Genomic DNA, 16,432 nt, shown 5'->3' with positions numbered 1-16,432 from the left:
CCCACACATGTCTACTTAGAAGTAAGTTCAATGGGTTCTTACTCCCAGTGAGTATAGGATTGCAGCCTAAATGAAGAGAGGGTCCATAAGATTTGCCTGTTTTATTTGAATTATAGAAACACAATTTTGTTTGAGGATTTGGCCTTTGTTCAGGCTTAAATTTCCGAAGAACTGAAAAAGGAGACACAAATGATAACAGTTTCTTTGGCTTCAAGTGTTTTAAAATAAATAACTCCAAGCACGGACAAACCCACACACAATTAAACAAGGTTTTTTAATTTAATTCTAAATAAAAGAGATAAGAAATAATAAATCTTCAATAAAATATATAAAATTGTACAAGGCATCCCTTTCAAAGGGATTTTAATATGCTGGGGGTGAAAGGGTAGAACTGAGCTAATGGATAAGGTTCACAACACAGCTTGTAGCAGGGCAAAAACAAAACAAAACTCCAAAACAAATTGTGTGGCCCTTTTTCTTTTATAAACATGCCAAAAATACATCTTTGAGAAGTCCTGTCTTCAACAGTCTGCATCCTCTATAGACACTTTACCATGAAGTTTAGCAATAGTAATAATAAAATAATTAGAATAATAAAAATGGGTTATTATAGTACCAAGTACACTAAACAGAACTCTTCCAGCCTGAAAACAATATTAAAAGCCTGGGAAGGTGAGTCCTGTATTTAGAGTCAGTGGCACTATGTAGTTCCCATAGGTTGGTTGGTTTGTCTGGATCTATGGGTGTTTCAAGAAACATTTAAGCACAAATTCATTTCTATAAGCTAATAATGGTTAAAACACAGAATATTGCAATAAAAACAAAACAACTTTGCAACACGGTTTTGATAGTCTCTCTGCACATGAATGCAGACATGTACACACACACATGCACACACACACACTTCTGAAAAGCAACACCTCTTTTCTTCATACCTCTATTTTGTTCCCCCTCCTGATATCTTTCCAAAAGTCAAGTACTTGACTGTAAGTGGCAATTCTGAAGCAAACCAGGGGAGAACGGGATCAGGACAGAACTCTTCTCAAGCTCTCGGCCTGCCTTCTTGGCCACTGCATACATACAAACCCCTTATTTGATGTCTTATAAGCAAGAATAAACTGCAGACTAAGGATGAATAAAATTATCATTGGCATTAATCCTTTGCATAGTAGGTCTCTTTATCTGGATCAATCCCATTTATTCCAACGGAACTACTCTAGGTCAAATATTTGCAGACTGCCTTGCTGGATGGCCCAGCCTTCTGCATTCAAGATACTCCAACTGCCTACACGTCCATTTAAGGCCTAGACTGCAACATAGAACCCAACCGGAAATGCAGAAACTAACTCCTTGCCTCTACTTGAAAGTCTGCTTTTATTTCCAAAGTTGGTCTTAGAAATAAAATCCACGTTTATATCTAAATTTCCCCCACCAAGTCAAACAACACATGGGAACGTACCTACAGCCACATTTAAATGCGGAGTAAGCACCGCTGAACAGAGTGGGACTTACTTCTGAGTAAACATGCATAGGATCAAGCTGCAGCTTTCTCGCCTTAAAGAATGAACTGCTCCTGTTTTGAAAAAACAAAACGTGGTTTGACACCCCACTGCAAACATCGTGGGGAAACAGAAATGCTGTGAAAATGCATGATTTAAGTTTTGATTCCTTTCCCGCCCCGCCCCCATGTGCAGTATATAAACAAACTATATTACTTTAAGCATGTATGTTAAAAAAAACCCCAACCCTTCTCTTTCAGGATCAGATTCTAAGTGTTGAGATCACACCTGGCTGGTTCCCCAGCCTGCAGAATACAGGCTCTGCTTATTGTTTCAAACTCCTATAAACTTGATAAGGCACATACAAACATGCAGAAAAATGACCAGTAATTGGCTTTTGTACTGCACTCTTGAACTGGGCAAGATCCACCAGAAAGTCTCTGATTGCGCCACTGCTTTGCTTTCTGATCTTCTTACGATAAATGGTACATGCTATATCCGACGGGAGTAGCATAGAGTCCTACAGGTGGGATGGGAAGCACAGGTCTGTGAAAGGGATAAGATGCTCCATAGAGTGAGGCCGCCTGGATAGGGGAGTTGATGGGGAAAGGAAGGCTAAAGCCAGATGGCAACATGGGCTTGGCTGCCATTTTCAACTTCTCCAGCTCTGCTTCCTGTAGTCTCTTTGCCTTGGCCCTCCGGTTTTGGAACCAGATTTTGACCTGGGTCTCTGTGAGGTTCAGCGAGCTTGAAAACTCAGCCCTTTCGGCAATGGAGAGGTATTGCTTCTGGCGGAATTTGCGCTCCAAAGCCAACAGTTGGGAAGTGGTGAAAGGTGTCCGGGGCTTCCGATTGGTCTTGTGCTTCCTCAGCGTACAGGCTGTGGGACTCAGGTGTCCTGGAAAGGAAAACAAAGATCAGTTACCAAAGCTGGGAGTGGGGGGGGAGGGGGGGAGGAGTGGATGATCACTGCCAAATGTTGCAGCAAAAGCAGCTTCTTCTCTCCTTTTCAGCGTATGGTAAAAGGTAAAGGGACCCCTGACCATTAGGTCCAGTTGTGGCCGATTCTGGGGTTGCGGCACTCATCTTGCTTTATTGGCAGAGGTAGCCCGCATGCAGCTTCTGGGTCATGTGGCCAGCATGACTAAGCCGCTTCTGGCGAACCAGAGCAGCGCACGGAAACGCTGTTTACCTTCCCGCTGGAGCGGTACCTATTTATCTACTTGCACGTGATGTGCTTTCAAACTGTTAGGTTGGCAGGAGCAGGGACCGAAGAATGGGAGCTCACCCCGTCACGCGGATTTGAACCGCCGACCTTCTGATCGGCAAGTCCTAGGCTCTGTGGTTTAACCCACAGCGCCACCCGCATCCCTTCAGCGTATGAATGGGATATAAATGATAATAGCAGTACAATCCTAGCCATGTCTACTCAGAGGCAAGTCCTGTTTAAATCAATGGCTCTGACTCTTACGTACATGGGGCGAGGGCCACATGCTAATAGTTTTTTAAAATTATGATGACGATGGTAACAAGCAGAATAGTCCATTACTGGCTGCACAAAGGCAACCAGGCCCAATTGTACCGCCCACCCCCCAGACATCAAAACACTAAGATAAGACAGTTGGCTTAAGAAGAACGCATGAGATTATGTTTATGTGAGGGCAAATATGAAAGAAAGCAGAACACAGGAAATTCTGACACACCAAGAAGGACCCCTTTTTTAAAATGGAAGATGCGAATGATACGTTAAACTTTAAAAGGGATAGCCTATATTTCTGCTTATAATGTGGATGTTTGCAATCTGGCTGTAGCAGACACATGTTGTTCTGTGAAACTACTGTGCCCCCTATTTAAAAAATCTGATGCGGGATCAAAGCAATGAGCCATCTATTACATTTCTATGTATGCTTTGAATCAGGCATGTCCAACTTTCAAGAGACTGATCTACTCCCACTATAAAAAAAACTGGCGGTGATCTACCCATTGGATTGACCAAAGTTGTTGAGTTTTTTGGGATAAATCTAAGATTTTTTGGGGGGAGGCACCTGAAGATCACAATCTACCTGTTGGCCATCCCTGCTTTAATTCATCTACACAATATATCCTAGTTCAGTTGTTGTTGTTTGAAGAGGGTTCTTTTTGTCTTCCTTGTTTGAAACCTTCAGAAGCTCAGCTAATGTAATGAAGACAGTACACAGGGATTCCCCCCCCCCAAAAAAAATAGTAGCCTGTTTGGAAACTATCCTAGCTATTTTGCACATCACCTAGCAGCAGATTTGGGTCTGCTATCAGGCATACACTTGACAGGAAGCCACACTTGATTGCAGGTGCCTGAGGAGTCTACATGTACAATATAAGCATTTGTCATATTCACATCTTACGTTTTAAATTGTATGCTTAAAACATCTTGGGTGTACTGATAGAAAACAGAATAGAATACTCCTGATCTATTCCCCTCACTCAGTGAGGATCTTAGAATCCACCAAGCAAGTTTTAAACATATTTTAAAAGGGTTATTGCATGCTCTGCTATGCTCCACTCCTTGCACCAGTAGGAATCCAATGGGTATTTATTTCTGTAATTTCCAATAGATGGTTAAGGGTTCCCAAAAAACAATTATTTAGTAATAGCAACAGCCACTTTCCCCATCTGCTGAAATAAGAAAACTAAAGAGGAGTAGACTTTTGCATGAAAGGACTGTAAGCTCTGTTCTTGTGCTGAAAACAAATCCCTGAGCCCAGATTGTTCTTTAATTCTAATTGTATGTCCTTAGCACTTGGTTCTGGCCGGCAGATCTAGTGAAAAACAAAGGAGATCCGATAAGCTCACGTCTGCTGTAAGGGATACAGAGATTTAAGGTGAGCAGATGGAGGACTGTGAAGGTACACTGACAAGTCTCATATCCTTAACAACAGTCAACATGGCAACAATGTTGGCTCCAGTGTTCCCGAATGCTATAGGATGCCATTACAGTAATATTACAGCCCACCTGCATCCCTATATCACTGTCAGGCCTTTGCAGAACCTCATGGAGAGCTTTAACGAAAAATCTACTGCAAAGATACCATCTTACTGAAACAAGACTGTTGCCAAAACAGCTGGTCACCCTTCTTTTGTGCAACAATGCCCTCTATGTATGGTTATCCTAGCGAAGAGTCCTACAAAAAGTCTAGGGCATCCGAAAACCTCTGGTCAGAAAATCAGGTGCATAACCTGCCCCCAATGCACTCATCTTAGTAAGATCTGGAGAAGCAAGAACTTCTAGGGGCCCTTACTGAAGTGGGAAGTGGAACGTGTTACTAAAGGAAAGAGTTAGTAGTTGGCTCTGGGTTTTTTGATTTTTTAAAGTTTCATAAAGGATAGAAATAAATGCATCCCCAGCCACTAGTTGTTATGATTTATCCAGCATGAATTACATATTTTATCAGAAAGTTTAGCTGAAGCTTTGCCTGAGGACACGGGAGTCCGACAAGGTCCCCCCCCCCCCCTCTGTAACTGCGCTAATTGCCAAGCCTTTCATTGAAATCAATGGTAGACTTGTGATCTGGGAGCAAAGTCTTGACGGTTCTCCCCACCACCACCATTTTAGATCTCTGTATTCTAAGCCAGCAACAAAAAATGTAAAAGGAAGTCGACACACTGATTCAACATGTACTTTTTATGACATACACACACACACACACACACACACACACACACACACACACACATATATATATATATATGCAAACATCTGTAGCTAATACAGGCAGTGGAATTTGTTTCATATCTTGTTCCATTACAACCCAAAGCCTGTAATTTGCATAGTAATAGTCCCGACTCTTTTTAAAGCATAATTTACATTTCAGTAGCAGGACTTTCAGGGCTCAGCAAGGCTATGAGAAAAGCAAGGGAAAGGCATAAATAGGAATTGCCATCATCAGGATCCTAAGACTGTATTCGACATGAAATAAGCATATACTGTTATTGGGACTTGCAAGTACTTGTGATGAACATCACAATCTTAAAGAGACCACTTGCAAATTTACAGTATAATTCTATGTCTGTTCACTAAGCACTTTCCAATGGGACTTACTCTTTAATAAGCTTGTTTAGGATTGCAGGCTTTAGAATTTCAGAATAGTTTTGTGGGAAATATTGGTTTAAGAGGCAAACGCTGTCTAGAATAGAATTAAACCTAAGATTGTTTAAATAGCTGGCGCATTTCAGAATAAATGGTACTATTGTCACAGTAAGGATTTGGAAGGGATAATGTTTTGCTTCTGATTTTTTCTTTTTTTGGTTTTTTTTAAAGGAGGTGATTTTTTGGGGGGGTGAAAAATACAGTAAAGTTGAGCTTGGATATGCATTTATGTGTCAGGAAGCCCCATTTAAATCAATGGGGTTGATTCCTAAGTGTGTGCATGCATGCAGAGAATGGGTAGAGAGAGTAACTTCACTCACAGCTTTATCCCATGCTTATGTTAGGATCGTGCTGTAAATTAAGTTTTACCCAGATACCCAAAGATAAGTGATTTGTAGCATGGTATTTAGGAATAACATTAATCATTTACATAATGCAACAAGTGGGTTGTTATTGGAACATATTAAGAGAAGCATTCCGTCTTTCCCAAGCCCGCACTAATTAAAGCACATGTTGATTTGCTAATAACTGTCACACATATTTGTAGCTGAACAAAGATCATAATTAGAAGGCTTATTTCTATAGGCACATCTAGATATTGCTCAGGAAAACAATACGCTCTCCTGAAGTTCAGGAATTGCTTTTTTGCAAACCGCATAATCTCTTTAAGGCACCATGAAAACAAGTTTCAGTGTCTCCCAGGAGAATTATTCAGTTATACAGGAGCACGGAGTTTCATGGAAGTGTACCCCCAAATTAGTGTGCATAGGATTGCAGCTTTAATAAAGGAGGTTCTGTTAGGCTTGTATCCTTGGATCTAGATGCGAAGAAGGGCAGATTAAATGCCATTTGTTTTAAGTGGTAGCAGGGAAAGCGCAGCTTTTCAATCTGATAATATTTGGAAAAATACTTTTCCAGATAATGGGTGCTCTTAACTTTTGCCTTTAACAGGAACTTTCAAAATACAGTACAGTATTACAGCTGCTGCATCAAGGGGGAGATGCCTATACTAAAATCTATGTAATTATAATCAAAAAAGATCTCCTAACTATGCATACTGTCTGTACACCTAGAAAACTTTAATCCATTTCCTCTTTATTTCTGATGAATTTCCCCACTCCTCCTTGTCATGTGGTGCAACAGTTTCAAAGATATTGAGAATCTACAATGTTAACTTTACTATCAGCATACTCCTATACATTTATGCAGGAATATATCATATCTTATTTGTGCATTTTTTAAAACCCGCCATTCCTATTTCCTCTCCTTTTACTATTTTCTTGAAGTGACTTTCATTTTATGTTATTATCCAGGAAAGCTATACTCTCACTAGATAACTCCTATTTTTTATGCGGAAAATAAACAAGTTTTGGAGTCAACCAGACCTGAGACACTGTCTAAAGCAATTTAGTAATTTTTTTTATAGATGCTAAAGAATGGCAGTTCCACTATTCAGAAAGCTCCTCCGGGATTTTTTTCACTCCCTTAACTTTTCTTCAGTCAGAAACGCATTCCATTGAAATTTGCATTGAAATCAGATGAACTATAACTTTTAAATGAAGTTGTCTTAAGATGGGAGTTGGATTCTTTTGAAGAGTGTTCTTTTAACCCAAGTTGGCTTCATGTCCTGAAACCCAAAGGCAGGCAAAAGCACCACAGAAATGAAATAATTCTGTGGAAAGCTATAAACAAATACACTGAAATTCCAGTGGATACTTAAATATGCTTCGTTTTGATAAAACAAACCCACACTCACAAAACCCTTTGCCAGCTATTCATTTTTAGAATTACAAACAGTTTCTGATTGCTTAGGGAAACTGGTAAGAAGTCTGTGGCTGCAATCCTAATGCTACTTAACTGGGGATAAACTCCATAATAGCAAGTCCTGCTGAATTCAGAGTGGACACGGTTAGGCTTGCACTATCAATAATATCAATAATGATGCTATTCAGATTTAGAATAAACAGCAATTTTCTGGCCTTGGGGTGGCCGTGGTCAGTGTGTAATCCTATGCCAGTTTACTTGGGAGTTAAGTCTCACTTAACTCAGTGAGAATGACTGAGCAAAGGTGTGTAGGATGAGGCAACAAAGCAAGGGAACGCAGAAAAGAAAAAGCTAGGCCTTGATTGCCTTTGGGGGGAACTTTACCAAATGCAAACGGAGAAAAATCGGTATAGAAACAGAGATGATGAGAACAACTCTTCCTTGCCACCCATTTCCCACCATCTGGGGGGGGGGGGGAAATATAGCAACTTGTACTCCGGTTCAGCTTAGCTGGAATTAATCTGCATTAAAAGAAAGTGTGAGGTGGAAGTATTCAACACATTTGTTCTGGTACAAGTTTTTCGTGGGAGAGATCCCACTTTGTGGTGGATGAAATGAACTCTGGCCTATGAAAGCAAATGCCACAACAGACATTTAAGGTTCCATCAGGTTCTTTGTTCGTATTTCTGTTAGTGGAATTTATTTCCAAATAAGCAGACTTGCAACCAGAGTATCAATTTACTATTTTTCTGCTGCATACAAAATGTTTTCCGAGAGAGGAACAGCTTCTGGGGGGAAACATAGGTGTTACTATCACCACAGTTACCCCTTTAGCATTAAAAGAAACACAGTACCTTCCATTATCAACACCACCACCCCAATATCCAAAGAATGAGATGAAGCAGAGGTGGGTTGCGATAAGGACAGATGTGTGCATGCACTTGCACAACTGTATCAAGAACTCTGTTATGAGCGTAAAGAGAAAATCGTAGAAAATGAAATAAAGATGGATCAAAGGCATTAAGCAAAGCCATGGTTGGGGGCGAGGAAGGAAGCCACACTTTTCAGACTCCAAACAGATTTCAGAATGTTTGCGGCAAGACTGACAAACAGAATAAGAAATCAAGATGAAAAAATATTTAAGGGAGATTGGAAATGTTTTGTTGACTGTATTTGGAAAATCACTGTAAGCATATTAAAAAGGTAACAGTAGCAGAGTAAATTCAGCAGTAACCATTATTGAGCTATAAAACTGAGAAAATGAAAATATAGGGATTAATTAGAATATGTAATGGAAAAGAAAATAAGTGAGCCATGGAAAGGATGGGGGAAAGTCAAAACTAAATGTGTAATTGGTATTTGGGTTATTATTAACTGTTTTAATGGTGAAAATTATAAATAAAATATTAATAATAATAAAACAGGTTTTAGAACATTGGGAAACTGTCCAGAAACCTGTCCCAGGAAACTAGTGCTCCAAAACAATGTGGTTTGCAGAAACCTCCTTAAGCGAAGAGACCTTTGAAAGCCAAAGAGATGGGCGATGCTGTCACGGAGCGCATTTCCTCACAGCCTGGAAACTGCCGTCCAGGTTCAATGGAGCTGGCAGTTCCATTGACTTGTGAGGAAGAAACAAGAAGGTTGATCTTTCCCGCTTCTATCTTCCCCATTTATTCTGTCCCTGGGCTAAGTTTGGAGGCCCTACATGGGCCCCATTGAGAGAGGCGCGCAGTTAAGCGTAAAGAGAGAAAGCCCGAGGTGCGCGGAGGAGCCGGAGGCTGCCTGCTCCGGCTGTTGCAGGTGCACCAGGAAAGGCAACCGAGGGAGATTAGAAGAAACCACCGTCGATTCCCCGCCTTGCCAGGTTTTTGCCTACCGAGAAGACAGCGGGGGGGGGGGTTGAACTACTGCAAAAATTAAAATGACTGAACTAGGCGAGAGTCACTGAAAAGGCGTCGCGACAGAAAGGAGAGATTCGACTGCGATCCATCATCCTGGGGGATGGGGGGAAACAGCCTAGACGCGGTAGCGCAAGACCATCTCCCTCTTGCCAACGGCAGCTGGAAGGAGGCATGACTAATGCGGCGAGGAGAGGGTCGCTGGCGCTGGAACAGCCGGCTCTCGATGCGTCTCGGCCGCCGGAGGTTTTTTTGGACAGTTCCGGGCGGGTCCAGCCTAAGGAAGCGGGGAAGATCGCGGCGGGAGCGCGCGGAATTCTTTGGTCATTCTTCTGTTCCTTACTGTACATGCAAACCAAATGAAGGCTTGGCTGCAAAAGCTGGCTATGGGGTTGAAAGGGCTCCCTCCTTGTTCACTGGAATCGGGCTTTCTGCTTCGCCCTGCAAAAGTGCCTTCCCTATGTTGAGGGATCCGGCGCAGCGCCTCGCTCCCCTCCTGCTGCTGCTGCCCCAAAAGTTCGGCTCTGGCGGGAGCTCAGACTGCGGCGAAGCTGCTGGTCACTCGACGGCCGGAGAAAGAGTCCTGCTAACTATTTCCTCCCCTCTCCCCACACCCCCCTCCATCCCACACCCCCCCGAGGGATGTTTTCCCTCGCAACCCTCCCGACCCCGACTTCCCTGGCGAGGGAGACCAGAAGACTCACTTGGGGGAGGGGAGTATCTGCCGGCCTCCGGGATCCACGACGAGCCGTCCTCGGAGTTCTCGGATTTAACCGACGACGTCTCGAAGGTTTTTGTAAGCCCCCCGGGGCTGGCCGCTTCCCTGGCGCCGTGACCCGGCAAGAGCAGGTTCCTGGAAGTGCCCAAGCCCGCCCCGTCGAGGCCGCCGCCGCCGCCGCCGCCGCCCGTCTCGCGAGGGGGCTTCTTGTCGGACATGAGCGCCTCGACGCTGAAAGGCAAGCTGGACACCTTGACGGGGCGCCGCTCCTCGGGCCCGGCGGCGGCGGGGCCCTCCTCGTCGGACGAGAACACCTCCTTCGCTTTCGACGGAGAAGACATCGCGGCGCAGCTTCGCGACGATCCCCGCCTCGAGAGCTGCTGCTGCTGCTGCTGCTGCTGCTGCCCGGCGTCCCCTTCGGCGGCTGCTGCTGCTCCTCGGTCTCCCGACCCCTCGATCTCTCGCGCTCGCTCCCGGACGCACTAGCTCGGCTCGCCGCAGCCCCGAATCAGCCGAGCAACTTTTTTTTCCTCCCCTTTTTTGGGAGACTTCTGGCCGTTTCCTCCTCTGGGAAGTTGAGTAAGCGCGGCTCGGCCAATGGGAGGCGCCTCCCGGCGGTGACGTCACGCGCTGACTCACGCCATTGGCTCCGGACGGGTCGGAGCGGAGGAGGTTTTTTTTGCCCCCTTCCCTCCCCCGCACTCTGCCTTCCTTTTAAATAAATTAGAAGTTAATGACACGGGCAGCGAGCGGAGCTGTGTGATTAGGGAGCTTTCCAGCGCTGTAACTTTGCCAAAACAGGAAAGTCAGCGGAGTAATTAGGGCCGATGATACGAAGAGGAAGCTGGGAGAGGGCAGATCCCACCCCCATCCTGCTCGCTCGCTCGCACTCCTGCCTTCCCGAAAGCGAAATCCGCCGGCCAGCAAGAGTTCTGGCCGGTGAGCCCTGGCAACCCAAAGCTCAAGCGCGCACCGAGGCCCTGCGAAGGTCATCGACTTCTTATATAATACTCAGATTCTCCCGAAATAAAATACCAATGAATGCCCCCCGCAGGCCATCTTGCCTGTTCTAGGGGCGCCAGCGTGGCGCGTTCAGGCAGCGATCGCCCACAGCCCATGGTAGCCTAAGGGGGCCCATCATCCCCATCAATAAGATCTTCCTCCCAAGAAGGGGCATCGGGGGGCAGGGGGTGTCTTCTGGGGACCCCAGAAAGGGTGGCAGCGAAGCGATGGCACGTTTCACTTCCAAGTTACAGAAGGGCGGCTGGGTGGGTGAAATGGACGTAGTGGTCAAGGTTCTGCGCGCGCCTTTATCGGTAAGGGAAGCGGCCTCCTTTCCAAGCGCCCCTCCAGAACATAGCAAATCATGTTGGAGGATAAACACGGGCGCAAGAAAAGTGCGCTTCCAAATTCAGAACGGGACAGATGACTTTTTATTCCTGGGAGTTGGAGACCCAGCATTATTTTCCAGACAGGGCCTTTCAGAACTCTACGACCAGTGCTTTGAACGAGGTAAACGGATAGTCCAGACCAGCTGAGTGAACCGGAGGGGAAGGGGTGGGACAGGAGCATCAAAAGGCAGACCATTGGGGATTTAATCCGCTCCAATAAACTCCTCTGCACAACATCTCTAGACAGTCCTTTGGATGGATCGTATTAGCAGTAAGGGAGAACTCCTTTACTGCTTACTAACCTCTCCCTGCAGCTGTAAGTAGTCTATTATAAGAGAACAAATTAAATGCATTGGAGAGGGACCGATAAGTCCTCCCCCCGCCGCCAATGATTAAGTTAGTAATGTAAATTGCAGGCGCCTAACCCTTGATGACAAACAGATGCATCTTTAATAAGCCGGGAGCCTGACTCTGCACTCCTTCATCGGCCAGCGCATCAAACAGCCTCCAGGATGCCCGCGTACGTCCTCGTCCCACTTTTCGACTTCATCCCATTTAAGCCAACGAGGTGTGTTAATTTTAAAGTGACATTTCAATTGCCAGCCTGAGAAAAGCAAATCATTTTTTTTTGCTTCGTAATTAATTTAATGTCGTAATGATAGCAGCTTAATTATCCGTTGGTAACTATTGTTGGTTATTAAAACGTGGAGGGGTGTGTGTGGGGGAACAGAAGTGTCAGACAGGCAGGATTACAGCTCGGCTGCTCGGGCGATCGAGAGTCCCAGGTAGCGTTGAGGAGGAATCTGATAGAGGAAAATCTATTCTCTAATTCTCCTCGCTCATCTTCTGCAATATTTACAACGACAATAAATCCCATTTACTTGCAATAACATTCCTTTTCGAGTTCCGCGTGGTTTGTTTAGGCGGCGGCGGGGGGGGGTGCGTGTGCGTAAAACAAATGTAAGGCTGAAGTCCTCCAGGGAGGAGAAACCGTGAAAAATACACAACTATTAACCCTTGATAGGCTTAACATCAAAAAACCCCTGTCGTTTGTTTCTGCATCGCTGATGCTAGGAAAAGTTTATTCTAATTGTTCTTAAATGTTGTTGCTCTTTCCGTGCTTGGAAGTGCAGGGTGAACTGAAGGATGGGGGGACGGGGACGGAGCAGCTTTTCTTGCCTACCCCACCACTTTGTGTCCATCAGTCCGTCACTTCCATTGGGACAGGCGGACGCTGTACATCATCTCTAAAATCTGCTTTTAGCTCTCATTATTTTCCCGGCGTGATCGCTAATATTTCTTCTTAAAAACGATAGTTAGGTACCTTCAGCCAGGTACCAAGGATTACTGCTTCCGCCTTCATGAAAGGGGCTCTCCCGTCGAGGACTGCCGGAAGCTTTTAAGTGATTGTGTACGTGCATCTGCTGGGGGTACGAGAGACAGTCGCTCTGCTTTGAAAACCTAATCTATCCCTGCCACCTCCACTCTATTCCCACCGCAGAGTCGCTTCTAAAGGCGAAAGGAACATTGTTTGGGGTGCAGCCCGCTTTCCAGTGAGACCATGATAACACAGCTGTCAGCGTTTCCCTTTTTTAAAGGGAAATTCCCTTTTTCCGAATAGGATTCCTCGCAAGAAAAGGGAAAAGTTGACAGCTATGCACGGTAATGTTGTAGCCATTGATTTGCAAGGTTCTGGGCTACCCCTTTCGGATTCTTGAAGGGCCGTATACGCAAAGGCACATCGACTTCCAGGGTCAAGAAGAAACGCGTGAAATGTAATCCTGCGTGCTCTTATTCTGGCGCGCATCTCACTGAACACAGTGGTACTTAATTCGAAGTAAACGTGCACGTCAATAGAAACCTCCCCTCATATGCAACCTGGAATTCGGAACCTCTACACACCTGCCCTTTATATTTAGTTCGAGTGGAATTTATTTTCGCGTTTGCAAGCCTAGGTCAGCGACTTTTGAATTCTCTTTTCCTCCCATTTTGGAGTTTGCACGTTTGTGAGTTGTTTACTTTTTATTTATTTTTAGTGCCCCTCAAATAAGTACATGCATCCAGCTCTGCATCTCTCTCCTGCACGCACACCCAATCTCTCAAATGCCTTTGACTTGAAGCCTATTTTAGGATAAGTGGGTAATGGGACCCGCAAAGGCACCATGATTTGGATTCGTCCATGTAAACGGCAGAACTTTAATTATTTGGGAAGATGCTGCATACTGTGTTCTTCTTCCTGCTGTATTCAGGTCCACATTTAGTCTGTCAAGTTGCAAAATGTGCAGAAAGTGAAGGGGTGCGGAGAGAGAGAGAGAGACGGAAAACAACTCATTGTCTGGTCAACTTGTTAAAACGCCTACCTTTGCTCTTGTGCTCGGTACCCCCGGATTCTCCTCCCCTTAATGACAGGTAAATGAGAATTGATGAAAATCAGGAAACAATGTATGTAAACAAGGAACAATGAAGCGCAAGGGCCGATCGGCCGAAGGGCTACAGATAATTACACCGAATAAATGCAACGTTTTTACCCGGGAAGAATAGAGGCAGGCTTGGGGTTAGGGCACGGTGACCTGGTTTACAGAACTGGGCACGCTGGCTGCAGATGGCTTCAGACGGACACGTGAATCCCTTTTTCAGCTCTAAGCAGCTTTCTTTCTTTCTTTCTTTCTTTCTTTCTTTCTTTCTTTCTTTCTTTCTTTCTTTCTTTCTCGCTACTCCTATTTAGCTTGTTCTCATCTCCCAGTCTCATTGAACCTAAACGTTTGATTCTGAGTTGTTTAACACTCTCTACCCTAACCCATTTCTTGAAATGAAGTATTTCGGTGGCTTGTATATGTCCCATGGGGAGAGAGATTAGTGAGAGGAGAGCCAATACAATCGGACGGAGAGAAGTGTCACCTGTCTGCAGAGTCGCCTGAACGGTCAGATGCAGATTCACGCAGGCCCCACTCTGAGTGCAATGTGTATTTCCACCAAGCTCGTGTGTCTAGCTAGGACTGCAGGGCGGACTCGTGGAAAGACTTTCTAATGGAACTTGCTTGCTTCACAGCCTCTCACAGTTCCACAGGTTTTAAGCCCAAAGCCTTGAGAGATCTGGCTGTTGGGATCTGTTTAAACGAAAATCCATCCTTCGCACCAGGATGGCCAATGGGACATGTTTTCCTTGGAAGAGGGGTTTCCTTTTTCCCGTAGGGTGTGTTTCCTGCAACTCCAAAAGCATTACAGAACTCTGTGGCCACTAATTCTAGGGATTTATCCTGTGTTTGTTTGTCAAGTTAGCAAACCTGAAAATAGCCGGTGGCTTTTGCGCTTTGGGATTAAAAGTCGCAGGCTGCAAGCCTAGGCAGGCCTGCTTGACCTCGATAGGCCTTACTTCGAAGGAAACAAGGTCCCGGTTTATTCTCCCTGACTTTTCTACGGGTACTCTGCCACTTTCCCACATGGAACAAAGCCTGGTAAACTGGACCTAGGTCGCTCCTGAATTTAAAGCTCGAATTTAAAAACTGGATTGAAAGCACAGGAAAGGTATCAGAGAATGAAAAACGACAACAACAGCCTGGATATCTTGATTTTATTTTGTTTAGAATTGAGGGAAGGAGTATGACTTAGTCGTGGCTGGGTAGCAAAGGACACCTCTCAAGAGACCGACAATATTGCCAAGGGGCAGCAGACCAGGATCTCTGAACATCAGTCGATGGCCTTCCAGGGATAAGAAAGATCTGCGCATCTGAGATCAAGGAGATCCCCTCGAATATTCATAATCACAAAGAACCCAGGCTATTAAACTGGACTCCACAGATTTTGTTGTTGTTTTTCAATGAAAACTTTTCAACAGCTACATTGCAAGTTACTTATCCCCTGGACAATTCAGAAAAATCCACTGCTGCCCTGCCATTTTTTGTACTCTACCCAATATAGAAAGAAAGACAGAAAGACAGAAAGACAGAAAGAAAAAAGAAAGAAAGAAAGAAAGAAAGAAAGAAAGAAAGAAAGAAAGAAAGAAAGAAAGAAAAAGACCCAGTAGATAATGATAGTGACGGAGGTTCTGAATCTTTAGGACTGCTTCCCCAATCTATAGTGCTGGTTTTGACCTATAAAGCTTTAAACCGCTCAGGACCTGCGCAGCACCTCAAGGGCTCCCCCTCCCCATAGAAACCATCCTCGACTCTGCAATCAGCACCCGAGGCCCTTTTTCCTGCGCCTCCTCCACCTGAACTCCCAAGGTGGCAACACAAGAAGGGGCCTTTTCTGCAGTGGCTCCACTTTGTGGAATGCTCTCACCTGGGAGTTTCGTCTGGCCTTTCATTATATATACTTAGGCTCTAGGGGAAAACATACCTTTTCAACCAGGTCTTTGGCTGATTACTATTCTACAGCCTTTTAAACGTTTTGTGGGATGGGGACTTTTGTTTTGTTGTTTTGTTGTAATTATTTACTTGTGTTTTTCTCTTGTATTTTATTATGTGAAACACCCTGAGATCTTTTGATGAAGGGCGTAATAATAATAATAATAATAATAATAATAATAATAATAATAATACAGTATTAACCGGCTTGTGCGAAAGGATCAGGCCTGTGCGAAAGGATCAGGATCGGCCTGTGCGAAAGGATCAGGCGCAAAGCTCCCCTACCCCAATGGAAGGGGACGTATTCTGTATCCCGGTTCCGATGGCAATCATTGACTCTCGTTTTAATGTTATTAGAGCGCACAGTGCGAAGACCCTTTAACAAAGGGCAGGAAAGGATCGCAAGATCACCACAGGACCGTTCAGTGATGCGACGATCCTTCAGGTGGTTCCCTCTCGCAGAGAGAAGCCACTGCGAGGGCCAATCTGCCTTCAATATCCCACGGGCACACGGGGAATGGGTGGGTGAGGGGCTCACCCGGACGGCCCCTTCTCTGCTCCATGACACCAGCTGGGAAATATGCGCCCTGCTCCGGAGTCTCTGCGGCTGGGAAGGCAGGAGGGGCGAGGACGAAGGGGGAGAGCGAGAGCGAGAGGAGGGCGGGAGAGACGCTGCAGACAAACTGAGGCTGT

The 16,432-nt window shown here is 45.0% G+C and overlaps 1 protein-coding gene across 1 annotated transcript; it reads right to left on the bottom strand.

Annotated features, from left to right (window-relative positions):
• Positions 1–255: 255 nt before the first annotated feature.
• Positions 256–10,407, bottom strand: MSX2 (msh homeobox 2). The gene is made up of 2 exons (XM_081852183.1): positions 9,989–10,407; positions 256–2,397 (listed from the first exon to the last, which is right to left on the bottom strand). The coding sequence occupies exons 1-2, from the start codon at positions 10,341–10,343 to the stop codon at positions 1,973–1,975; spliced, it is 780 nt and encodes a 259-aa protein (XP_081708309.1). The 5' UTR covers positions 10,344–10,407; the 3' UTR covers positions 256–1,972.
• Positions 10,408–16,432: the final 6,025 nt, after the last annotated feature.

The sequence above is a fragment of the Podarcis erhardii genome (assembly GCF_964252035.2).
Source record: "Podarcis erhardii genome assembly, chromosome: 2".
NCBI lineage: Eukaryota > Metazoa > Chordata > Lepidosauria > Squamata > Lacertidae > Podarcis > Podarcis erhardii.
Note: the sequence above shows the minus strand (reverse complement) of the source record. Positions and strands in the feature narration are given on the sequence as shown.

Bases quoted from the DNA above. Each gene is read 5' to 3' on its own strand.
- MSX2 (XM_081852183.1), bottom strand. From the start codon at position 10,343: ATGTCTTCTCCGTCGAAAGCGAAGGAGGTGTTCTCGTCCGACGAGGAG. The intron at 2,398-9,988 runs GTGAGTCTTCTG...TTTCCTTTCCAG, and splicing joins CAGATACTCCCCTCCCCCAA to GACACCTGAGTCCCACAGCC.